General features: G+C 39.7%; 1 protein-coding gene across 4 annotated transcripts in view; it reads right to left on the reverse strand.

Annotated features, from left to right (window-relative positions):
* Map3k20 (mitogen-activated protein kinase kinase kinase 20) overlaps nt 1–22,200 on the reverse strand; it is a 219,875-nt gene that overhangs the window by 86,923 nt on the left and 110,752 nt on the right. For 3 of the 4 annotated variants that reach the window (XM_070020747.1, XM_070020767.1, XM_070020757.1), the window contains exons 11-14: nt 16,327–16,462; nt 2,343–2,387; nt 927–957; nt 682–821 (exon numbers count right to left, since the gene is read on the reverse strand). In XM_070020747.1, coding sequence (XP_069876848.1) covers nt 682–821; nt 927–957; nt 2,343–2,387; nt 16,327–16,462 — 352 coding nt within the window. Of the gene's footprint in view, nt 1–681; nt 822–926; nt 958–2,342; nt 2,388–5,159; nt 11,343–16,326; nt 16,463–22,200 lie in introns of those variants that run through there. The other variant, XM_070020776.1, reaches the window with a different exon arrangement.

Below are 22,200 nucleotides of genomic sequence, written 5' to 3' on the forward strand. Positions count from 1 at the left end.
CAAAAAAGCCAAGCAGAGCATGAGGCCCTGAGTTCAAGGCCCAGTAGTGAAAAAAAAACCCAAATACCAATTCTTTCATAGATTTGGGGGTCTGTGGAATAAAGTGAATAGGTTATCTTTGAACCTTAATGAGGAATTTTCAAGGAAACTAGTGTGAATAGCTCTGAAGGGAAGGGAAATTAGTTGGCATGCGAGCAGAGCCTTTATGAAGGTTTGGGTATGATGGGAAACTGGTTTTTCTGTTTCCTCTTTTGATTTCTCTGCTTTCTAATCTGCAATCCCCCATGCATCCACACTGGAAGTAGGAAGGTTTAGAAAGCCAATTTGATCTTTATCTTATGTAAGATCTCTCTTGAAACAAACCTCAGAATCTTTCTGCCCACTGAGCTTTCTCCCATGTGCAGGCTTTCCCCAGGCAGCATCTCCCAGGATACCTACTGCCCTACCCCTTCACCTGGTTAATACCTACTTGCCTCAGGCTCTCATGGCCTTCATCCCTTCTTCACTGAAGCCTCCTCCATCCCAAATCCACCCCTCCTTTGTTGTGGGATTAAGAAGCAGGTGGAAGGGCAACATAGGACAGCAGCTGGTAGTGGACTGATATGGAGCATTTCAGCCATCCCAAGTCAGCATGGTGCTCAGTAAAGATGTGTTAGTGGTGTGGCTCTCCTTTCCAGGTACCTTAAAATGGATAATATGTCCTTTGGAGACAATGCCCATGTCTTTCAAGTCCTCTTCATCCAGAAGCAGCAGCCGCTTGCCTGTGATGTTGTTTTCTTTGAACAAGCTGGCGTAGGCACTCATCTCCACCGAAGAGTCACCTAACGGGGAGGGTGGTGGGCAGAAGGCAGAAGAGAATGAGAGAAAAAAATCACATCCACAACAAAGTTAACTCCATGAATAAGAAGATAACTTGTTCCACTTGCCTTGTCTGACGAGTTGCTGAACCCAAAAATACTGCGAAGAGAGGACATACAGGGTTTGGAAGGTTTACATGTAGTCAGTGGCTATGCTTAACCATAAAACACAGTTTTCAAGACATTAAAGATAAAAATCTATTGCCTAGCTTATAAGCAAATGTAAGATGGAAAAAATTCTCCTTGTAGAATCTTCTTGTAGAATCTCAACCTTACAAACTGGAGCCATCTCTCCTGTGGGGCAGGGGAAGTACTTGAAGTACTTCCTTGAGAGATATTTTAAGTCTTTTCAAGAGTATTTTTACTGTGTTTTTTCCCCCTACATATGCACAGGTCATTGCTATATTGTCAAGGAACTAATCAGTGGATACAGCAATAGATGGAATGAGGACTCTGTCCTGGGTTTATCTGGTCATAAGGTATGCACATGGCCCCAGATAAGGCAGTGTAGCAGTCCCTATTGGTGAGGTAGGAAGAGCCAGACAATCCTAGTTCTTGGGTTTCACTTGGTACCTGGTCACTTGTGGCCTCTGACATTACCTGGTGAAGGCATATAGGTAGGAGGCCACTCAGTCTCTTTGAATCTCTGGGTCCCTTAGCTCTGAAATTTATTTAAATGGCCTAGAAACAATTCAACTTTAGAGCAAAAGCTAAACACAGCTATTGGAACTCAGTGCTTTTAAGATGATTTCTTTTCAAAGGAGATAGGCCTTTGCAGCTGAGGAGAAAGGGAATAAAGGAAACCAGAAGAAACTACAAGTCCTCTTTCCATGGTAAGCTATATGGCAGAGAGTTGGCCCTGGGGCTCAGTGGATGGGAAGAAGCAATAGATAGATGATGCCAGCCTTCCACACCTGACATCTTAGGAAAACTTAAGATCTTTTTTTTTTCCTCCCAAGTATGTTCATTTGGTTTTCTGAGTCACTACTTAAATTTTGTGATTGGAGTACTGTCCCTGCCAATAGAAAGGTAAAATCTTCCTTTAAGATTTGAGAGATACTTGCTTTGCTCTCAAGACTTTATTCCCAATGATCATTGGATTAACAGCAGAAAGAAAGGAATTTGTAATTTGTTAGTTTCTGGTAGTGATACTTTTTTTTCTTCTTCTGATGCTGAGGCTTCAACTCAGACTTTGGATGTCCTTGAGCTTTTTTGCTCAAAGCTAGCACTCTACCACTTGACCCATAGCTCCACTTTCTGCTTTTTGATATATACTGGAGATAAAACTCTCAGGACTTTCCTGTCCCAGCTGGCTTTGAACTGTGATCCCCAGATCTCAGCCTTCTGAGTGACTAGGATTATAGCCATGAACCACCAGTGCCTGGCTTAGACTTTTCCTCCCTATTGTCCAGGCCCCTGTAGCTGCATTTTCAAGCTTGTGGACTACCTGCCTAGGTACTATGAGGCATTTGCAGAGCAGCTTACCACGTCGTCTTCAGTCCATGCACCAATCTCAAAGGAAGGCAGCAGCTGCGTGGGAGATATGAATGAAATGAAAAAAGGAAGTAATATTATCCTTGTCCTTTTGGTTTATCCTCTGGCCTCACTCAGCTCTCAGCCGCTGCTCCTGCAGGTGAAGTTAAATGGAAAACAATTTCCCTGACCTTCTGAGGAAGTTCTCAGTGTTCTGAGGTTCTGACCCCAGAAGCCAATAATGTACATCAATCTTGTGAACTGTTTCAGGAGAGACTTTGTACAACTTGATATATTCTTCTCTTGTTATACAGCCTACCAGGAATGGTTGTACATACCATAATAGGGTCTTGGCAGTCAAGGAATTTTTAAGCAACATGAGGATCATCTACCAATGAATAACCCAAAGCAGACACTTGGAAGCCAGCTACATGTTTAATCTCACAGAAGAATTTCTACGTGTTTAAATATCTCACTTGTGTTATATTCAGAAAACCAAATATCAGGACCCATGGATCACATGGAACATGTGAAAATGGAATAATCCTAAGAAATCCAGGTACAGAGTTGCTCTGACACAGACTAATCTACCTCCCTTCCAGGGCACCAGCAGGATTAAAAACTGTACAGAACATTTTGCTCATAACATCTCCATAGCCAAAGAGCTTCTCAATTCACCATATACCTCCTCGTCATGGTCTAAATAATAAAAGCTTACATAGAATCTGTGTGTCCTATGGATTGAATCCATCTAGCATAGCCATTTGCTTTCATTATATTAACTTGCTATATATTTGATTCTCTGATAACATGCCAATGAATCACCCAACCTCTGTTATAAATATATTTTTTGGTGGCTGAGTTTAAAAACAAAGCTGATGAATTGGTTGTGTTTATTATTGGTGTAAAAATCCAAGGGTGACTGGACATATCTTTCTAACCCTAGATCTTTATTTTATATTCACATGTTCTAAGCCCTTGTAGGAAAGGCAGAGCCCCTGCAGGCTGCTTTTAGCAGAATCAAGGGTGAGATGGGCATGAATTATTCATGGAGGATCCCCAAGACACTTCCTTCATGCTTTTACCTACTGCCTAGTGCATACTTGGTACACATTTGTTGGATCACTTTGTGGAATAAATGAAACTGGAGGATGTATGTGCTAAAATGCCCAAATCTCTGTTACAGACTTCAGTGTCAGGTCTAAATGGTTGATGGATTCCCCAAAGAGCTCTTCGACATATTCTCAGGAACTGGAAGGCCAGTGGCTTAAGCTGGGTGCAGCAGGACTAGAAGAGAGAGGTGATTCCACATGAAGAGAAGCAGGAAGGCAAAATATGGGAAGAAGAGAACGAGAGTGGCACACTTGCTTTAACTGGAGAACAATGGTTGAAGAATGGGTAATAATGCAAATTATGGGGGCCAGGCAGCAGAAGTTTTTTTGTTGTTGTTGTTTCTTTGATTTTTGCTTTTGTTAAACCTGAGTGTGTAAGGTTGGAGTAGTGGAGATAAGCTAAGATGCAAGGCCATAAAGCATATTGATTAATTCCACCTGTAAATACTCTTATTTCCCCATGTGCTTCTGTCAGGAAGTGTCCCTTCCCTCATCTGAAATACCTGAGGTATGTAAGAATCATTAAACACACTCACCTGCTTTAATAATGTGGAAAGAAGACGCAAGGAGATCAAATCTAAAGCTGAACTTGATTAAAGAGAACACATGACAAGTTTTACTTCTTTGCAGGGCAGCTGGATACAGCTGCAGGAATGTGTCATTCCCTTCTCCCATCACAGACACCAATGTGAAATGAGGTACTTTTTGATTAGTTCAAGAAACACCAGACTGAGTAGCAGAAATGTTTCCCTGTGTCAAGGCTGGCTTTTATAGGAAATGGTGTGTGTGTGTGTGTGTGTGTGTGTGTGTGTGTGTGTGTGTGTGTGTGTGTGTATGTGGGTGTATTTGTGGGTGTGTTTTTGATTTTTATACAACTCCCCAAATGTTTCCCTGTATCAAGGCTGGCTTTTATAGGAAATGGTGTGTGTGTGTGTGTGTGTGTGTGTGTGTGTGTGTGTGTGTGTGTGTGTATGTGGGTGTATTTGTGGGTGTGTTTTTGATTTTTATACAACTCCCCAAATGTTTCCCTGTATCAAGGCTGGCTTTTATAGGAAATGGTGTGTGTGTGTGTGTGTGTGTGTGTGTGTGTGTGGGTGTGTGGGTGTGGGTGTATTTGTGGGTGTGTTTTTGATTTTTATACAATTCCCCAAACTGAGAAATCAGCATTTCTTCTATTGAGATTGTAAAGGAAACAACATCTTTGGTTTTAAGGTGACAAGAAGAGTAGAGAGCTCTCTTGTCTTCTGAGGCTGGTTTATCAATATGATGCCAGGGGAAAGGCACTAAAAGACCCTGACACAGCCTGCTCCTCCAGCAGGAGCCTGAGAGATGCTTACAAAGACCAGTGAGAGGAAGGTTGGAGCTGGCCACTGCTGCAAATCCGTTTGAATTTGGCAAGACAGGGATGAGAGTTAATGATCTCCAGCCACATAGTAGCTTACCATTTCCTTTATGTTTTCTGTACCTTGTTAACATATCAGTGTATCTGCCTCAGAATGAGTTCTAAGCCTTTCTGCCTTTCTTTGGGGATTAAAAAAAAAACACCAAAAACCTCATGACTGCCCCATCACTTTAGAAATTAATTATTTACACTCTGACTGACTCCAGGAGACAAAAGGTAGCACTCATGTGCATGTGTGACAATGGTTCCTTCAAAGCATGTTGCAAATTCAATCTGATGAAGATCTTATACACACAGCAACACATAACAAAAGGATTTACTGTCAAAACGTTTATTGCAAAATGGAGTCTTAGAACAAAGAAAAGCAAAGAAAAGTTCACATCAAAATGAAATGTATGACACCAACTTGGATTCTGAATACATGGTGGACTTTTGTGCTGGAATATCGAATTCCAGCTATTAAGTCAGGGGCTGAGTAGTCTTAACCACACAGAGTAAAATGTACTGTTCTAAACAAACATTATACACGGTATTTGCCATAGGACTTGCTCAGAATAACATTGCATTAGAATAACTGAGAGGATTTATTGTTGAAAAAAAAAACCAAAGTGATAATGCCATCTATCCAAAGCTCACACTCAAAGAATATAAATATTTTCTAAGACTTAATACAAAATTTGCAAAGTGCAAAAAGCAATAGGTGCAGTGTGTCATATCTGAATGGAAGGTTATATGCTATGATGCACACACTATAAAATAATGAATGTAAGTGCTGGAAACACTAGTTTTGAAGTAATGAATCACATGCCAGAAAGTCCCTCATGGGCAACACAGTGCACATGAAGTTGAAGGCTGAGGAAGCACGGCCAGCCCCCAGCTTTCCTGATAACTGCTCAGTTTTCATCATGGAAACACTTGTGTTGGGCTATGCTGCAGCATTAAGAATAACACAGATTATCTTTTCTAGCAATGTTTAAAATCTAAACAAAAAGTTTTTCTCAAAAGCAGCAGAAGGTGCCTGATTATAGAAAACATATGCTCTAATATATATGTGGGATAGTGAGACTCTACTGGTTTCACAAGGCTGCAATGAGTCTAGTTTAATGTAATGAATTAATGTAATTCTCCCTCTTCCCCCAAGTATCAATATTTAATTCAGACTACATTTTAAAGCTCTTCCTATTCTAAGGAAAATTCTGAGCACAAAGTTATAAGCATAGTAAAGCTAAGAAACTATTCTGGATCTCTCTTCAATCTTCCCACCATCTCAATTCTTTTGATCTTAATGGAGAAATCAAGTTTGAAGACTGCAACTGGTATTTAAAGTCTAAAAAATTCAGAGCATATTGAAAAAATAATTACTGACTAAAATCCAGTCCTCAATATTTCCAGAGCAACAAAAACAGTGTGCTACATGCCTTCAACCTTATCGCTTTGGTAACTTATGTAAAATATTAAAATGTAATTTTGCTTTTAAAAAAGATGATTTATGGCCAGGAATGTGACTTAGTGGTACAGTGCTTGCCTAGCACGCATGAAGCCCTGGGTTCAATTCCTCAGTACCACATAAACAGAAAAAGCTGCTGGAAGTGGTGCTGTGGCTCAAATGATAGAGCGCTAGCCTTGAGCACAGAGAGGCTCAAAGACAGAGTGCCCAAGCCCTGAGTTCAAGTTCTAGGACCGGCAAAAAAAAAAAAAAAGATGATTTAGAGTTGGGTCTATAATCCTAACTACTCAGAAGGCTGAGATCCAGAGGATTTCATTTCAAGGCCAGCCTGGGCAGAAAGGTCTGTTAGACAATTAACCAACTAAAAGCAGGGCTGAGGTGAGACCCTGAGTTAAAACCCTGTACTGAGAAAAAAAAAAAAAAAGTTAAGGATTTAAATTTTAGTTGGTACCCTCTCAGAACTTCAGTCACCTCAATGGGAATTTTCTCTTTTGCAAATGATGGAATAGCTGTGATTGGAAAAAGGCCCGCTCTCCCCCTCCAAAGGTGAGTTCAGCTGTTTCGTGAAGTGTCTGTCCACCAGCAATCTTAAGGAGGCAGATACCATCTCCACAAATGGTGATTCAAGATAAAGCCACAAAGGTAAGAAATTCAGTTGGGTAGTAATTATTGCTCTGAAAATGATTTTTTTTTTGACTTGGGTAATTTGGTTTGAGGAAAAATACAAATTACAAATACAACTCTAAAACTGGCGGGTTTAACAAGCTTCTTAGTGGGGAGGGAACAATGCAGTTGGCACTCTAGATGCACTCTTCTGGCATGGAGGATGTCTCAGGTCTCAGCAGTAGGCACTAAATGTGCTCCAGTCTCTCCCACAGCCCCACTGGCTGACAGCATTGCTCCAGCTGGGGAGCATATAGATGTCACCAAATTCTACACACTCAATTTTGTGGGTAAGAGCAAAAACAGATAAAAGGTGACGAATTCTCGATTGTGTGACTCTGACAATGACTACTACAATTGAGTTTCAGTTCTCATTTGAATCTCTAACTTTCTTACCATTTCTCTATTCCTCTCTTTCAAAATGTACATTTTTTTAAGTTGAATAATTGGAACTAAATCTAACACTGATAATTTGCCATTTCAAAAACTGATCTGAAAAGTGAGTTAGAAACTGCACAATTATCGTCATCAGTAGAAATTGCGCATATAGCTAACAGACATTTCTTTTTAAGTGCATACAATCTAAAATATTCTAAATAATCTTTACAGACAGAATGAGAATACTGTAGAACTGTGGTTATATAATTCAGACTTCCAAGATATTTTAATATTTTCAAACTACTAGAAGGACACTCATTTGAAACAGAAAGAAAAATAGCCCAGGCCAAACAGTCTAATCCCAGGTAAAGAACTATTTTAAGGCCAAACCTGCTCGGTCCTAAATCCTTGTGATGTCTTTTCATTTTTCCTTTTCTTTTTTTGGTGGTTCAGGATCTTGCACTTGCTAAGCCAGCACTCTTAGCCACACCTCAGACTTTTTGGCTTAGCTTATTTTTCAGAGCAGTTTTCATGCTTTTTTTTGACTAGGTCACCTGGACCCAAACCCTCCTTTTCTTATGTCTTTGGCGTAGATGGGATTACAGATATGCACCATCAGACTCAGTTTATTTGTAGAGATGGGGATCTCACTAATTATTTTTGTGCAGGCTGGATTTTAACTGTGATCCTCCTTATATTGGTGAGGAAAATAGCAGCATTTAAGAGATGAGGGAAATATTAATTGATGGTAAATCTTGATCTACATATAAAGACCTTTAAATTTCCCTAATTCACCCTGTTTGGCTGCTTTAAATAGATTAAACCTTTATTAAAAAGTCATATGAATTTATATGTTTTAGTCAATGTATGTATCCTAGACTTTAGTTGTTGTATTATTATTTTGAAAATATTATTGTATTTATTATTTTTGCAGTAGTGAGGTCTTAGCGTGGAATTGTTTGCTTGCTAAGTGCTCTTACCACTGAGCCATACCTCTTGCCTTAATTTTTGCTTGTTTTGAGCTAGCATCTTACTTCCTGCCTGGGTGCAGGCATCCACCTACAGTAGGCTGCTGAGTGGCTCATACCACCACATCCAGCTCTTAAGTTGAGAAGGGGGTCTCCTGAATGTTTTTTCTGCGGAGGTTGGCCTTGCACTCCGATTTCAGCAATCTCAGTCTCCCAAGTAGTTAGGATGACATATAGATCATTCAGCTTTTCTCAGGCATTATTGTATCAGGTGGGACTTTCTTGATCACACTCTTAAACCTCAGTGCTCTCCCACCAGCCTTATACCCTCTCTTAGCCTGCACTTAGCAAATGTTAATCTATTTTATGATGCATGTTGTGTTGATTGTTGATTCTGCTTGCTGGCATGTAAGCTCCATGAGTACAAGATGGTCATTTAGCCATTCTCTAGAACAGTACCTGGTTAGCCAGTACCTGTTTAATGAATATCTGCCTGGGAATATGTATGAGAGGGTATAAGGTCTACTCCTGCTGTTCTCTCCCTAAGGTCTCCAAGGGATGCTGGAAAAGGAAGGAGTTATAATGCATCCTTTCTGCTTAAGTGGCCTGACTGTGGTCAAAGCTACTTCTGTGTCTGAATACAGACAGGTGGCCTGTGTGTGCCCATGCATCTGCATCTATCCTGCTCAGTTAGAGAATTATAGCAGAATGGGCATGGGAGGGACCCATCTTCCAGGGCAAAGGCCCACCTGCTCACTCTACTCTGTGTTTGCTTAACCTGGGGGTGGAGACATAAACTGCAAACACTTCAGACCAAGTGCACCTGGTCAAGGTACAGTTTCTAAAGAGCAAGTGAATCAAATCTGGTTGTTCATCTTATGTTTTCTGAAAGATATTCATTTTTCTTTTCATTTCATACTACCAGTAAAGTGTCCCTTAAAATTGCTAGTTTAGTTTTCAGGGTTACTGAAACCACTTATTTCTCAGTGTCTTTTAACTTGTACAGTTATTAATAGCTGGTGTTGTCTGGCCACTACCCTGGGCCAGGTACTGCTCTAAGTACTGATTGGTACATTTTACTACTTTTGATCCTCACAACATTTCCTTTGAAGTAGATTATCATTATTCCTATGTTGATGATAAGCAAACAGACTCACAGACATTAAATAACCTGCCTGAGATTGCCTGGCAAGGAGATACTAATAGCTGTTTCTCCCTACATAAAACCAGGCAGAGTATATTTGATCATTTGGTGGTATTTTTCAGTTCTTAGTAGGGATTAGAAGCCCATCATATTTCAAATCTCAACACTTTTATGATCAAATATACTTGAACATATTATTAGATAACATGTATGATTAGATAACATGAAGTTTCTTAAAACTTCTATGTAAAGAACAACCAAAGATATTGGAATATAATAGCCAAATGAATGATACTTTTCTGATGTAATGGAAAAAAGTCTTTGTTTTTTTTTTGCCTTTTGTTATATAACTACATTTTTTTTTTGCTGTTTTCTTTGAAAAACATGTGAAAATAATCTAAGAATATCCCTGGGTAGCCAGGTCTTCAGAACAGTACCTGTATCAATCTCTCTGAAACACTGAGCAAGGATTAAAAAAATATCTAGAAAGCTAGTTTTGATGTAAAAAGGATTCTTCAGAATGTGCTAGTGCCTAAGTAGGATAACATTTTTACTATTCCTTTTGTAATATTTAATTTCCTTTTTAAGGGATCTGTATGCCTGCTTAGAACCCAGGATGATTGTGTCCCTTTACAAAACAAAGAAACAGCCACACCAAGTGTAGCCACCATTCAGCATGCACACCTGGATGGATGCCTTAGTACCACATCTTGCTCCATGTATGTCCAAGCTGAGCCTCAGATGACAGTGTGGTATTGCTTCCAGGGCTAGCGTGACTTAATGCAAGCCTACACCAAATACTGCTGGCTTCAAATTAGCATATTCCTCCTTCAATGTACTACTGACAACACTGCTCAGGTTTTACTTTGAGTAGCTGTGCTATTTAGTACTGAAAACTCTTGGCAGTTAGGTTATTTCTGAAGGAGTGCTTTGTTATAACCTTCTTTCATCTCAGTATTTTTTGTGGCTGGATTTTACAGTCACTATCAATCATTTCTGCCATTACAATGTACTATCACAAGAGAAAAAAAGTGTTGTATGTTACAGAAAAATCAAGTGTCAAAGAAGAACGAGGAGTGAAGAGTGCCTGTTGCAAAGGTAGGTTTCTCAACTGACTGAATAAAGGGAACAAAATAAAGTCAAATATGAACTATAAAATATTCATTAAAAAAGAAAAAGCCAGAATGTCACTAATGTAAAAATGCTCTAGTGTGTATACAATCACAAATTTCTATGATCAGGCACCGTATTTGCTGATTCATAAATATAATTTTTTTGTTTTGTTTTTACTTAGCCCAAACCCCACTTTTCTGAAAGCAAAAATAAATCAAAAATAAAACTGATAAGGAAATCATTGTCATGTAAATGTGATTGGCTTAAAAATGCATTGCTTGTTTTTTTTTGCTGCCTCTTTTCTGTTTTTGAACAGACTGAGATAACAAATTTCTTTGGTTTTAGCTTTTGGCTTTCCTTTTTTCCCTTTTTTTTTTTCTATTTTATCACTTCACTTTCTGCTTTCATTCACTATTATTATCCATGTCATTCTCCTCCTCCTCACCGTCATCATCATCATCGTCACCTTCTGACAAGTCAAAATCACTGAACCCCAGGGCCATGTTGACTTTCTTCCCCCTTCTCTTAGATGTGGTTTTGGAAGAATTCTGCTTGGCTTGCATGTTTATCTGCATCCCAGAATGCAGCACAGCTCCTGCTTTGTTCATGGAGAAGATATCTCCAAAGCCCATCAGCATCATGGCCTGCAGACTTGGGTTCATGCCATGGCCCTCCCCGTTACTTGCTGCTGTGATCTGACATGACATCTCTGCACTGTTTGACTCCTCTGTTTTAGATTCAAAGTAAGACTCCTCAGACATTCTTGCAGCAAGAGGCAAGAGAAGCTATCAAAGGGAAAGAAAGGACAGAAGTAAAAAAGAGAAATTAGGACCAATTTAAATCAGGGGAATAGATACCACAAAATTAGTTGGTACAACACAGGAGGTAAATGATTAGTGCAATGCATGAATGTAAGGAATGATGTGAGAACTTATTTCATGGCAGATTTGGCATCAGCATATTTGCCATAATTGATGAATGACAGAGTAATCATAACCACAAGTTTGCAAAGCACCACAGCAAGCCACATTTCAAATGGACAGGAAGGTACACGTTTTAAGCTTTTGTTTTGCTTAAAATCAAATTGCTTTTAGGATTTCCCTTCATTTTTCCCAATTTCACTTTCATATAGAAACATTTTATTAACAATTATATTCATTAAAAAAAGAAATCAGGCAGATATTAAATCTCAAGTAAAAATTAAGGGCTCCAATGCCAAGGAAGAAATCACAGAGAAAGTATGAAAACAGTTCAGCTGTCCATGTGCTCTGCAAATCTGGTGATTGCACCTCCTTTCCTATATCCATATTCTGATTTCCACACTCCAGATGAGTAGAATTCTTTTACTCCCAGTGATGTTTACTGCAGCCAGATCTGCTATCTCATAATATATTCAAATTATTCAGCAACTCACTTGTGAACAAATTCTAGATTCTGTCTCTTAATTTTTAAAGTCATATTTACACATAATACGTGAAAAGTAGAAGAAAATTTGTTAATTAGTATTAATACTAATTTAGATGTTATCATTATCCTCTAATATTCAAATCCTGTGTGTGTGTGTGTGTGTGTGTGTGTGTGTGTGTGTGTGTGTGTATGAATGTGCACAAGTACTGGGGCTTGAACTCAGGGCCAGAGTGCTCTTCCTTAGCTTTTTACTCTCAAGGCTGGTGCTATGCCTCGTGAGCAACAGCTCCATTTGTCTTTTTCTTGGTTAATTAAAGGTAAGAGTCTCAGGGATTTTTTTCTGCTCAGGCAGTGTTTGAAACAAGATTCTCAGATCTCAGCCTCCTGAGTAGTGAGGATTATAGACAAGAGCTACCGGTGCCTGGTAGTTTCTTTCTTCTGACAGAACTTTATTCTATCTAGTTTTTCTATCTAGAACTTTATTCTATTCTAGTTCTCTTTCTCACAGAGGAGACAAACATTTCCTACCTTATGTAATTATTTTTAACAGACAAGCTAGTCCCATAAACATTTGGTCATATTTATTTCAGGGGTAAAGCTGTTAAAATGTGAAAAATGTGACTTGGCCGGGCGCTGGTGGCTCACGCCTGTAATCCTAGCTACTCAGGAGGCTGAGATCTGAGGATCGTGGTTCAAAGCCAGCCCGGGCAGGAGAGACCGTGAGACTCCTATCTCCAATAAACCACCAGAAAACCGGAAGTGGCGCTGTAGCTCAAGTGGTAGAGCGCTCGCCTTGAGCTGAAGAGCTGAGGGACAGCGCCCAGGCCCAGAGTTCAAGCCCCACGACCGACAAAAAAACAAAACAAAACAAAAAAATGTGACTTACGTAAGCAAATTAAGACATATTTTTTTCATACGGCTTGTTACTAGTAAATTCACGATAATGTACAAGTGATATAATTCTAGTATGAACTGTACATTTTGAAGGCAAATATACCTAATATTTAGTATCAATTTCCTAATTTTTAAACTAGAGTGAAGATTTATTTTTGTGCTGGTCCCGGGGCTTGAACTCAGGGCCTGAGCACTGTCCCTGAGCTTTTTTGCTCAAGGCTAATGCTCTACCACTTGAGCCACAGCTCCACTTCTGGCTTTTTGGTGGTTAATTAGAGATAAGGATCTCATCTACTGTTCTGGCTAGGTTGGCTTTGAACTGCAATCCTCAGATCTTAGTCTCCTGAGTAGCTAGGATATTACAGGCATGAGCCATTCATACCCAGCTTATCCATTTTTATGCCAGCTTCTTTTATTAAGAAAAGACTTATAGGCCTGGGAATGTGGCTTAGTGGTAGAGTGCTTGTCTAACATGCATGAAGCCCTGGGTTTGATTCCTTAGCACCATATAAATAGAAAAAGCTAGAGTGACACTAGCTTAAGTGGTAGAGTGCAAGCCTTGAGCAAAAAGAATCTTAGGTCTGGGCCTTGAGTTCAAGCCTCAGGACTGGCAAAAAAAGAAAAGGGTTCTAGAGCTGTAACCTGAGTAACATCTTTAGATAATTCAGCCAACAAACTGCAAGAATATGAAAGAAAAATGTTGCCATAGATCCTTAAACACTGGAAATAGGGTCTTATTTCCCCTGTAGTTGTCTTTTTCAACTTCTCAAATTTGTTTCCAGTTGTCAGATCCTTGCAGGAACTCTGTGTTGCTTTTTTTTATTATTGCAGAAGTCTTTTCTTAGAGTATGTTAGACACTAAAGATTTCCATAAATAGGTTAAGATTTTATTCTTCAAACTTTTATAGCAAGCTGTAACAATAATAAAAACAAAGAAGATTCTTCCTATTTAATGTGTAGACTTATCTTCCCAAATATCTTTGTTGTTTTAGGAAAGAAAACAGTGTCCTTGAAATCAATTCAATAACATTTTTATAAAGCTACACAAAGATTAGACTTTTATAATTAAGATGAGGCTACCTACAGGTACCTAAGCCTTTAGCCAATTCTCTTTTAAGATTTATTTTTATAGTTCTTGCAGTAATCTCATTTAAAGGCAACTAGAAAGTAAAATGAGGATAAAAGGAAGTACCTACATAAGAACTACCTGAACATAAACTTGCCTTCCTTCAAAAGTAGCAGCTCTAGGCAGAGGATACATTAAAAGCAAGTACATAAAGAAAGACAACTCAGCTCCTAAGTGGGAAAAGGGAGGAAAAAAATCTCACTAGCTTGTGCTTCCTGCTGTCCATTGTTAGCTGGAAACCTTCAGAATGGCTCCTTTACACTAAGTTTTCTGGAGTTAAAATGCACTCATACAACCTACTGAGCACTCACAGTGTTTCATTATTTATTACACAACTATGTTACCAAGAGCGATAATGTGTACAAGGCAGCCCATAATTTCTCAGCAAAAGGGATGCCAATAAACTAAAGAAAGGGTTTAAAGCATACTCCAATAGGTGGCTTAAAGGTGTTTCTTTTCTCTTACAAACCTACATTAAGAAAGCATCAAGCCATGCAATGCCTCATTAGCTTAAGACTTCACTGCGATCAAGGAAACAAAGCAGGAGACCCCCTTGGATTTCAGAAGACAAGATGCAGGGACATGGGTGCCCTGTCACTCCTGCCCTTGCCCCACCAGCCTGAGAGAAGCAGGACTCCTATGAAGACCCTGGGAGCCTCTCCCTGAGTCTGCCTGCTGCCTCCAATTCAACTGGACAGACCCCCACCCCCTTACCCCAGGTTTTTCTTGAAAGTCAAGTTAAATTCAGGAACTTATAAAATGTCCTCAACACTTACACATAGCAATTCAATTCTTATTTTGGGGTTACCTGGATTTCCAAAGCGATCTTTGCAAAAGTTAGATATGATTACAATTACTTTATTCTTCTCCCTTGTGGATACTGGGCTGTTTCTCACACAAATTAGAACAGGTGACAAACTATTTCATTGATTCTTTAGATACTGGACCTACTAGGAAGCTAGACACTGACTGGCTGCTTAATGGGGTCAACAGTTGAGATACAACAGCTTTCTGGAGATCACTGATGAGAGGCATTTAAGCTAGTTGTGTTTTGTTTGTTTAATTATCAATTAGCTTATCCCCTACTCCCAGTACTGAGGTTTTGGTGCTGTCCCTTAGGGTATTTTTTGTTTTTGTCTTTGTTTGCTTTTTTTGCTCAAGGCTGGCACTCTACCACTTAAGCCACAGCTCCACTTCTGGCTTTTTTGCTGGTTAATAGATAAAGAGTCTCACAGACTTTTCCACCTGGGTTGGCTTTGAACCATGATTCTCAGACCTCAGCTTCCTAAGTTGCTAGGATTATAGGCTACTGGTGCTTTGCTTAGTAAGTTTATTCTTTTTTTTTTTGGTTGGTTGTGGGGCCTGACCTGGGTCTGGGTGCTGTCCCTCAGCTCTTCAGCTCAAGGCTAGCACTCTACCACTAGAGCCATAGTGCCACTTCCAACTTTTTCTGCTTATGTGGTGCTGAGGAATCGAACCTAGGGCCTTATGTATGTGAGGCAAGCCCTCTACCACTGAGCTACCTTCCCAGCCCCACTAAGTTTACTCTTAATTTACTATTTCTTTTGTGATTTTATACAGTCACATATTACCCATTTAAAAAAACATGGAAAAAACAATTCTAAATTAGTATTTAATTCTTGAAGTCAAATAGGGAATGTTGAAATTTGATTTAATTTTAATATCGCATATAAGCTCAAGGTCAATATACAAACAACAAAATCTTTAAAAAGAATTTCTTTGCTCCGCTAAATATAGGATAAAAGATTAGGGTAGAGGAAGTCTTCCTTGATGTAGAGCATTGTGGAAGCTTGCCCCAAGAGAGGTCTTTCTTTTTTGCAAACTTTTGCTGTCTATGATCATATCATTGAACAGAGATAGGAACATTAATACCAGCATTGCCTATGTCATCAGCTAGCTCAGTTTTAGAAGGAAAATGTGGTTAAGTCTGACACATCAAAGATGTTTTTCACTGCCTTGGAATGACAGCTATTAATTACTGATCAACTAGAAGAAGTTAAATCAGCATTTAGGCACATACTGCAGAGAAATAGCAGAAAGTATGCCAGATATTATTTTTTTGTGCATTCAAATATACACATACACGGGAAAATAACAATGCTTAATCAAAGAGCTAGAATGAAAACAATCTTTTTCTTCTATGTCTCTGGCATTTTGGTTAATTTATACACCTTGCCTTTAAGACATAAGCACACAGGCAGGAAACTAGGAGGTGGTGGCAGGGGCAGGAAGAAGGCTGAGTCACGGTGCTGCATGCTGCCATGCTGCCATGCTGGCTGGGTTCTAAGTGCTGCATGGGCTCTGGGGGGAAAGATACTCACCGGGGTGTTGGACTGCTCTGTCAGTTTCTGCTCCCACATCTTTAACCGCCTTTCTCGCTCTTTGAGCTCCTGCTCTTTAAAGCTGAGATCACGCTCCAGTTTCTTTAGTCTCTCAAGGGTTGCCTCAATTTCACACCTATGCAGAAATAACTGAGTTAAGTGTCCATGCTTCTGAGGGGATAAATGAGGCTAGGATGTCTATTCAAACACCAATCAGTGCAAAAGACTAAGCCGTGTGTGTGTGCATGCACGTACTATCTGCTATTATTAGAACTGGAACTCACAGCCTTATACTCTTACTTAGCTTTTTTGCTCAAAGCTGGTGTTCTACCACTTGAGCCACACCTCCACTTCTGGCTTTTTGCTGGTTAATTGGAGGTCAGAGTGTTACTAACTTTTCTGCTGGCTTCGACCCACAATCCTCACATCTCAGCCTCCTGAGAGGCTAGGATTATAGTCATGAGCCTCTGGAATCTGGCTCAGGAATGTGTTTTGAAATGGATCAGGAAACAACAAGAGAAGCAGGGTTTTTTTCATTAACAGCTTGTTTCTAGTTTAGAAAATTAAGTTCTCAAAGTATCTCAACAAAGCATTGAAGAGCCACTGGGGTACAGCATAAGCTGTGAAGCTGGTTCCTGCTCAGTCATTTATTATATGCTTGCATCCATCTAGCTCTTTCAGTTTACAAAACGATAATATGTAGAATCTTACTTTATTTCCATAACAACTCCAAGTAATAGGCACTGATCTTGTATGATGGATGAGAAAATGATACTTTAGATAGGTTATCGATATCATGTCATCAGCAAGAGATTCAGATGGCACTTTGTCTACTCAGTGGCTGAGTAACCTAAGCAATCAATTGATTAACCTGACTTTCTTTGGTTGTAAGGGGTGGGGTGGGGTTATGTCACATTTTCACAAGTTACATGAGCCTAAGAATTACCTAGGCAGCTGTTCAAAACAAAAACAAAGCAGTGTGTGTGTGTGTGTGTGTGTGTGTGTGTGTGTGTGTGTGTGTGTGTGTGTGTGTGTGTGTGTGTGTGTGTGTGTGTGTGTGTGTGTGTGTGTGTGTGTGTGTGTGTGTGTGTGTGTGTGTGTGTGTGTGTGTGTGTGTGTCCTAGGGCTTGAACTCAGGGTTTGGGTGCTGTCTTGAGCTTGTTTTTGCTTAAGACTAACCCTCTACCATTTGAGTCATGCTCCACTTCTAGCTTTTTTTTTTTTTAAGTAGTTTATTGGAGATAAGAATCTTGTACTTTCCTGCCAGGTTGGCTTTGAACCTGAATCCTCATATCATCTCAGCCTTCTGAGTAGCTAGGATTACAGGCATGAACCACTTGCTCCCAGCTTTAAAACAGATTCTTAAAATACTTCTTTGGAGTTCATGACTCAGTATGCCGGAAATTTCCACTGTTTAATAAAAACCTGGGGCCAGGCATGGCTGGCTCACGCCCGTCATCCTAGCTACTCAGGAGGCTGAGATCTGAGGATCACAGTTCAAAGCCTGCCCGGGCAGGAAAGTGCATGAGACTCTTTATTTCCAATAAACCACCAGAAAACTGGAAGTGGTGCTGTGGCTCAAGTGGTAGAGTGCTAGCCTTAAGCTGAAGAACTGAGGGACAATGCTCAGGCCCAGAGTTTAAGCCCCAGGACTGACAAAACACAAAAACAAAAACAAAAAAACCCCTGGGTTCTTTTTACAATTTGGAAAGCACAGGACACCAGGGTCTAGAGGAATTCAGGGTCTCTACAATATTCACCATTTCTAAGGGAAGTTCCCTGCCTCATTTCTGGGCCAATCAACATCACACTTGGAGTATAACCAGTGACAGAAGACTTTCTTCATAGAAACTGAACTGGTAAGACAGCTGGGCACAAACTATCTCCCACAGGGCTGCCACAATGTTAATATCTAAATTTATGTTCTATAAACAGCTTCTTTTCTGTTTATATGGTGCTGAGGAATCAAACCCATGTCCTCATGCATGCTAGAAAAGCACTGTACCACTGAACCACCTTCCCAGCCCCTGTTTTTATTTTTCAAAAGGAGGATTAAGAAGCTGGTTATTCATGCTACTCTAGCTATTCTAGCTATTTAGGAGGCTGAGATCTGAGGATCACAGTTCAAAGCCTGCCTGGGTGGGAAAGACCTTGAAACTCTTATCTCCAATTAACCACCAGAAAACTGGAAGTGGCACTGTGGCTCAAAGTGGTAGAGTACTAGCCTAAAGCAAAAGAGCTCAGGGGCAGTGCCCAGGCCCTGAGTTCAAGGCCCACAAATCACCAAAAAAAAAAAAAAAAAAAAAAAAAAAGGAAAAAGGAGGATAGGGCGGGGGTGGGAGGGAGTGTGGTAGGAATCTAATATAGAAAACCTTAGGGTAAACCTTTGTAACAAAAAGTGAGGGCGACATCTTGAGGCAGTAAGGGTCAGAGGTCAGCCAGGATGCTGCAGAGCTGGGCATGCTCAGTAGTGAGCTGCCAGTGGCCCCATGGCTCATCTGTGTGGTGGTGCTTTTGCCAAGCCAGCCCTAACTCTTCTTCCAGTGAGACAAAGCCCACTGATTTTCTTTTGGCTCAGAATAAATAGCCAACATAGTCTGTTTCACTTGTAACTGAACAAAGGTCGCATCTCAACTTCCAGCTCTGGGAGCGCACTGCAATTGTGAGCTCTTTTGGAAACCAGATCAACAGTTAAGTTAGCCAAGTAATACACCTATAACACACCTACAAGTGCTGCCCCAAGGGAAGTTTCTTACCCTCAACCTGCCTCCTCAGGCCCTTGCTCCCTTACCCATCTCCAGAACGTGAGGTTAGTATGACGGAAAGTGACCTCTACCCTGACTACATGCAGAAGGCACCCCTCCCTGCTGTTCCCTTTTTCTTGTACATCCATTTGTATCAGGTGCATTTATTGATGCATTATATATGACCTTCCTATTCTAAAGGTATCATTTAAGGTATCATTGAGGAAAACCAGCTTGCTTTTAAATCAAATCCAACCAAGTTGATTTCAATGATCAGTTTTCCCAATGTTCCCTTTACTAAGATCTAGGTTGTGTGTGTGTGTGTGTGTGTGTGTGTGTGTGTGTGTGTGTGTGTGTGTGTGTGTGTGTGTGTGTGTGTGTGTGTGTGTGTGTGTGTCTGAGAGAGAGAGAGAGAGAGAGTACTTTCTTTTGGGGGAGTTGTTGTTTGTTTGCTTTTCAAAGATGGGATCTTTCTATAATGCTTTGGGTTTGAACTCAAGATCCTTGTACTTAGCCCTCTTGAGTAGCTAGGCCTACAGGTATGAGCCACAACGCCTTTCACTTTAAAGTATGTAAAAAATTACATTTATCAATCAGCCTCAGTTTAGGAAAAGTTTAAATGAAGATATATAACTAGAAAACCATCTTTAAATATCTTAAAAAATCTTATTGCTCAGTGACTTTTTGATACTTTTCTCTATATGGAAGTACACGCACATGCTAATATATACTTGCTTTATAGCATTTAGAATCCTTCTAAACAGACTTGGTCATAGCCTCCATTTTAAAAGTTTTGTTTATATCTGTGAATGTTTTTGCATTATGCTATGTATGGAAATATCATTCACAAGAATCATTCCCCTTCTATTGCATGTCTAGATTTGCATTTCCAAATGAGGTTTGCTGAATGACGGCCTATAAACACTCCTTTTTTTTCTTTTTGTGTACTGGTAGTGAGACTTGAACTCAGGGCCATATGCTCTCACTCGGCTCATGGCTAGTATTCTACCAATTGCCTTTTTGTTCATTAAATAGAAATAAGAAGAGTCTCATGAACTTTTCTGCCCAGGCTGGCTTTGAACTGCAATCCTCAGACCTCAGCCTCTTGGAAAGCTAAGATTCCTTTAGGATTACAGCGACTCGTGCCTGCCTTCCATTTCTCACATGGCTTTCTTGCTTCTTTTCTCAGGAATAATGAGAAGTGGTAAGATTTCCAGGATGAAGAATATAAACATTTTTAGGGCCTTCAGAAGACTGGTATTTTCTCACCAACACTGAATATTTTCACAATGTGAATTTTTGCCAGTCGGAGACAATTATAGTTCCTTATATTAATTTGACCACTGATGTTGAATAATGTTCATGGGTTTATTAGCCATTTGATTTCTCCTTCTGTGAAATGCTTTTTTGTGTTTTTAGTATATTTTAATTACTATGTTATTTTAGAGATAGCAACTCTTACCAGAAAATAGTTTTCAGTATGTGGTCTGGGGACCTATGACATTATTTTCAGAATATTCTTGTTGTCAAATTGTTTTCAGAACAGAACTGAGACATAACTTTCCTCTCCTATTCGCTTCCTTTTATAAGTTTATAGAATTTTCCAGAGTCTTCATACATGTGATAGTGCTGTAGACTGAATGTAGAAGTAGGATTTATTATTTTTTAGATGAATCAATAAATACACAAATTTTTCTCAGCCTTATTTTTGAATGTGCTAAATATGGATAGATATGACTCATGGAAACAAAACTTCTTTAGAGCCTTTGATAATTTTTAAGAGTATAACAGAGTTTTGAAAGCAGAACATTTGAGAAATGCTGATCCTATTGCATAGGGAAAAATTGTAATTGCATGTCATTTCTCTTGGAAACTTAATACTTATGATGACTATTGTTTTGGGTGCGTCATATGGAGGTTTGAAAGTATTATATAGAATATTTACCAATTTTGCTTTTTTTATTTTGTTGGCATATGCTAACTAGTTCTCTATCTCAGTAAGTTAATACGAGTATCAAAATCCCACAAATGCTCTAGTTAACAAGATCAAATAGCATTTCCTCTGGGAATGCTTTTATTATAACCTCAGACTGGGTCAGATTTCATGGTGAATGCCCTCAGACGTTCAGTACTTCTTTGTCCAATGCCTGTCAAAACAGCAGTTGGACAGTTACTTGTACACTTATATTTAGCAGTTTAACACAGGACAGCCCTATGGAGAGCATCCAGTGCTTGGGGGCAAGTGTGCTTGCCACTGTAGCTCAGGACCTCAAGGCAGCAGCCCTTCCTGCATGAGCAGAAGTTCAAGGAACAAATGCACGAGTGGCAGAAGCAGTTCTGTCTCACCAAACACGTTTGCTTACATTTATCTTTTCTTGTTCAAGAGTACAATGTCTTTACGTATTACTGCCATTATGTGTTCTTTCTCCTTTCCTTCCCTGTATTTTTACTGAGCAATGGCATGTTCCAGATGCTGTGCAAATAGTGATTCACAAAGAAATTGTTGGCTTTCCCCCAACATCTCAGACAGGGGGACACAAAAAAATGATGAAGAGCTGAGAGCATATAGGCAGTACTGTGTAGCCAAAGCACAGGGAATACTCCCTTGTAGCTGTGCTTGTTCAGCAGGAGCTGGGAAGAGTGTTCAGGAGAATGGGCAGCTGGGTCAACAGAGAAGACTGACCTTGCAGTGGTCCTCAGTGAGGGAGATATATGCCCTTTTAGGGATCAGAAGCCAGGAACTAAAGGATATACTACTGATATCTTTCAGTGAGAATCGAGAGCCTGGAGTACAGGGCCTTCTGAATCTTTGACACTTCTGTCTTCAGGGCAATTGGAACTCATATATGGTGGGGGTGATCTGATTAGATAGATGGGTACTGATCTATGACTGTAGAAAACATGACTTTCAAGTTTTGTTGTATTAATTACTTTGGTACAGAAAAGTCCCTCACACTTAAGACTTGAATTCATTGTGGTCATTTTGTAACCCTAAATGAATATTCATTAAATTCACTAGCCTAGGTGATTTCAAAGGAATAAAATGACTATGGTCATTGTAAAAGATCAAACAGAAAGCAGGAAAAAATGTGTAGGTACAGAAGAACCAAGTGATTTCTAAAGTGCATGC

This window comes from Dipodomys merriami, unplaced genomic scaffold, assembly GCF_024711535.1.
Source record: "Dipodomys merriami isolate MVZ:Mamm:240054 unplaced genomic scaffold, mDipMer1.0.p SCAF_1, whole genome shotgun sequence".
Classification (NCBI taxonomy): Eukaryota; Metazoa; Chordata; class Mammalia; order Rodentia; family Heteromyidae; genus Dipodomys; species Dipodomys merriami.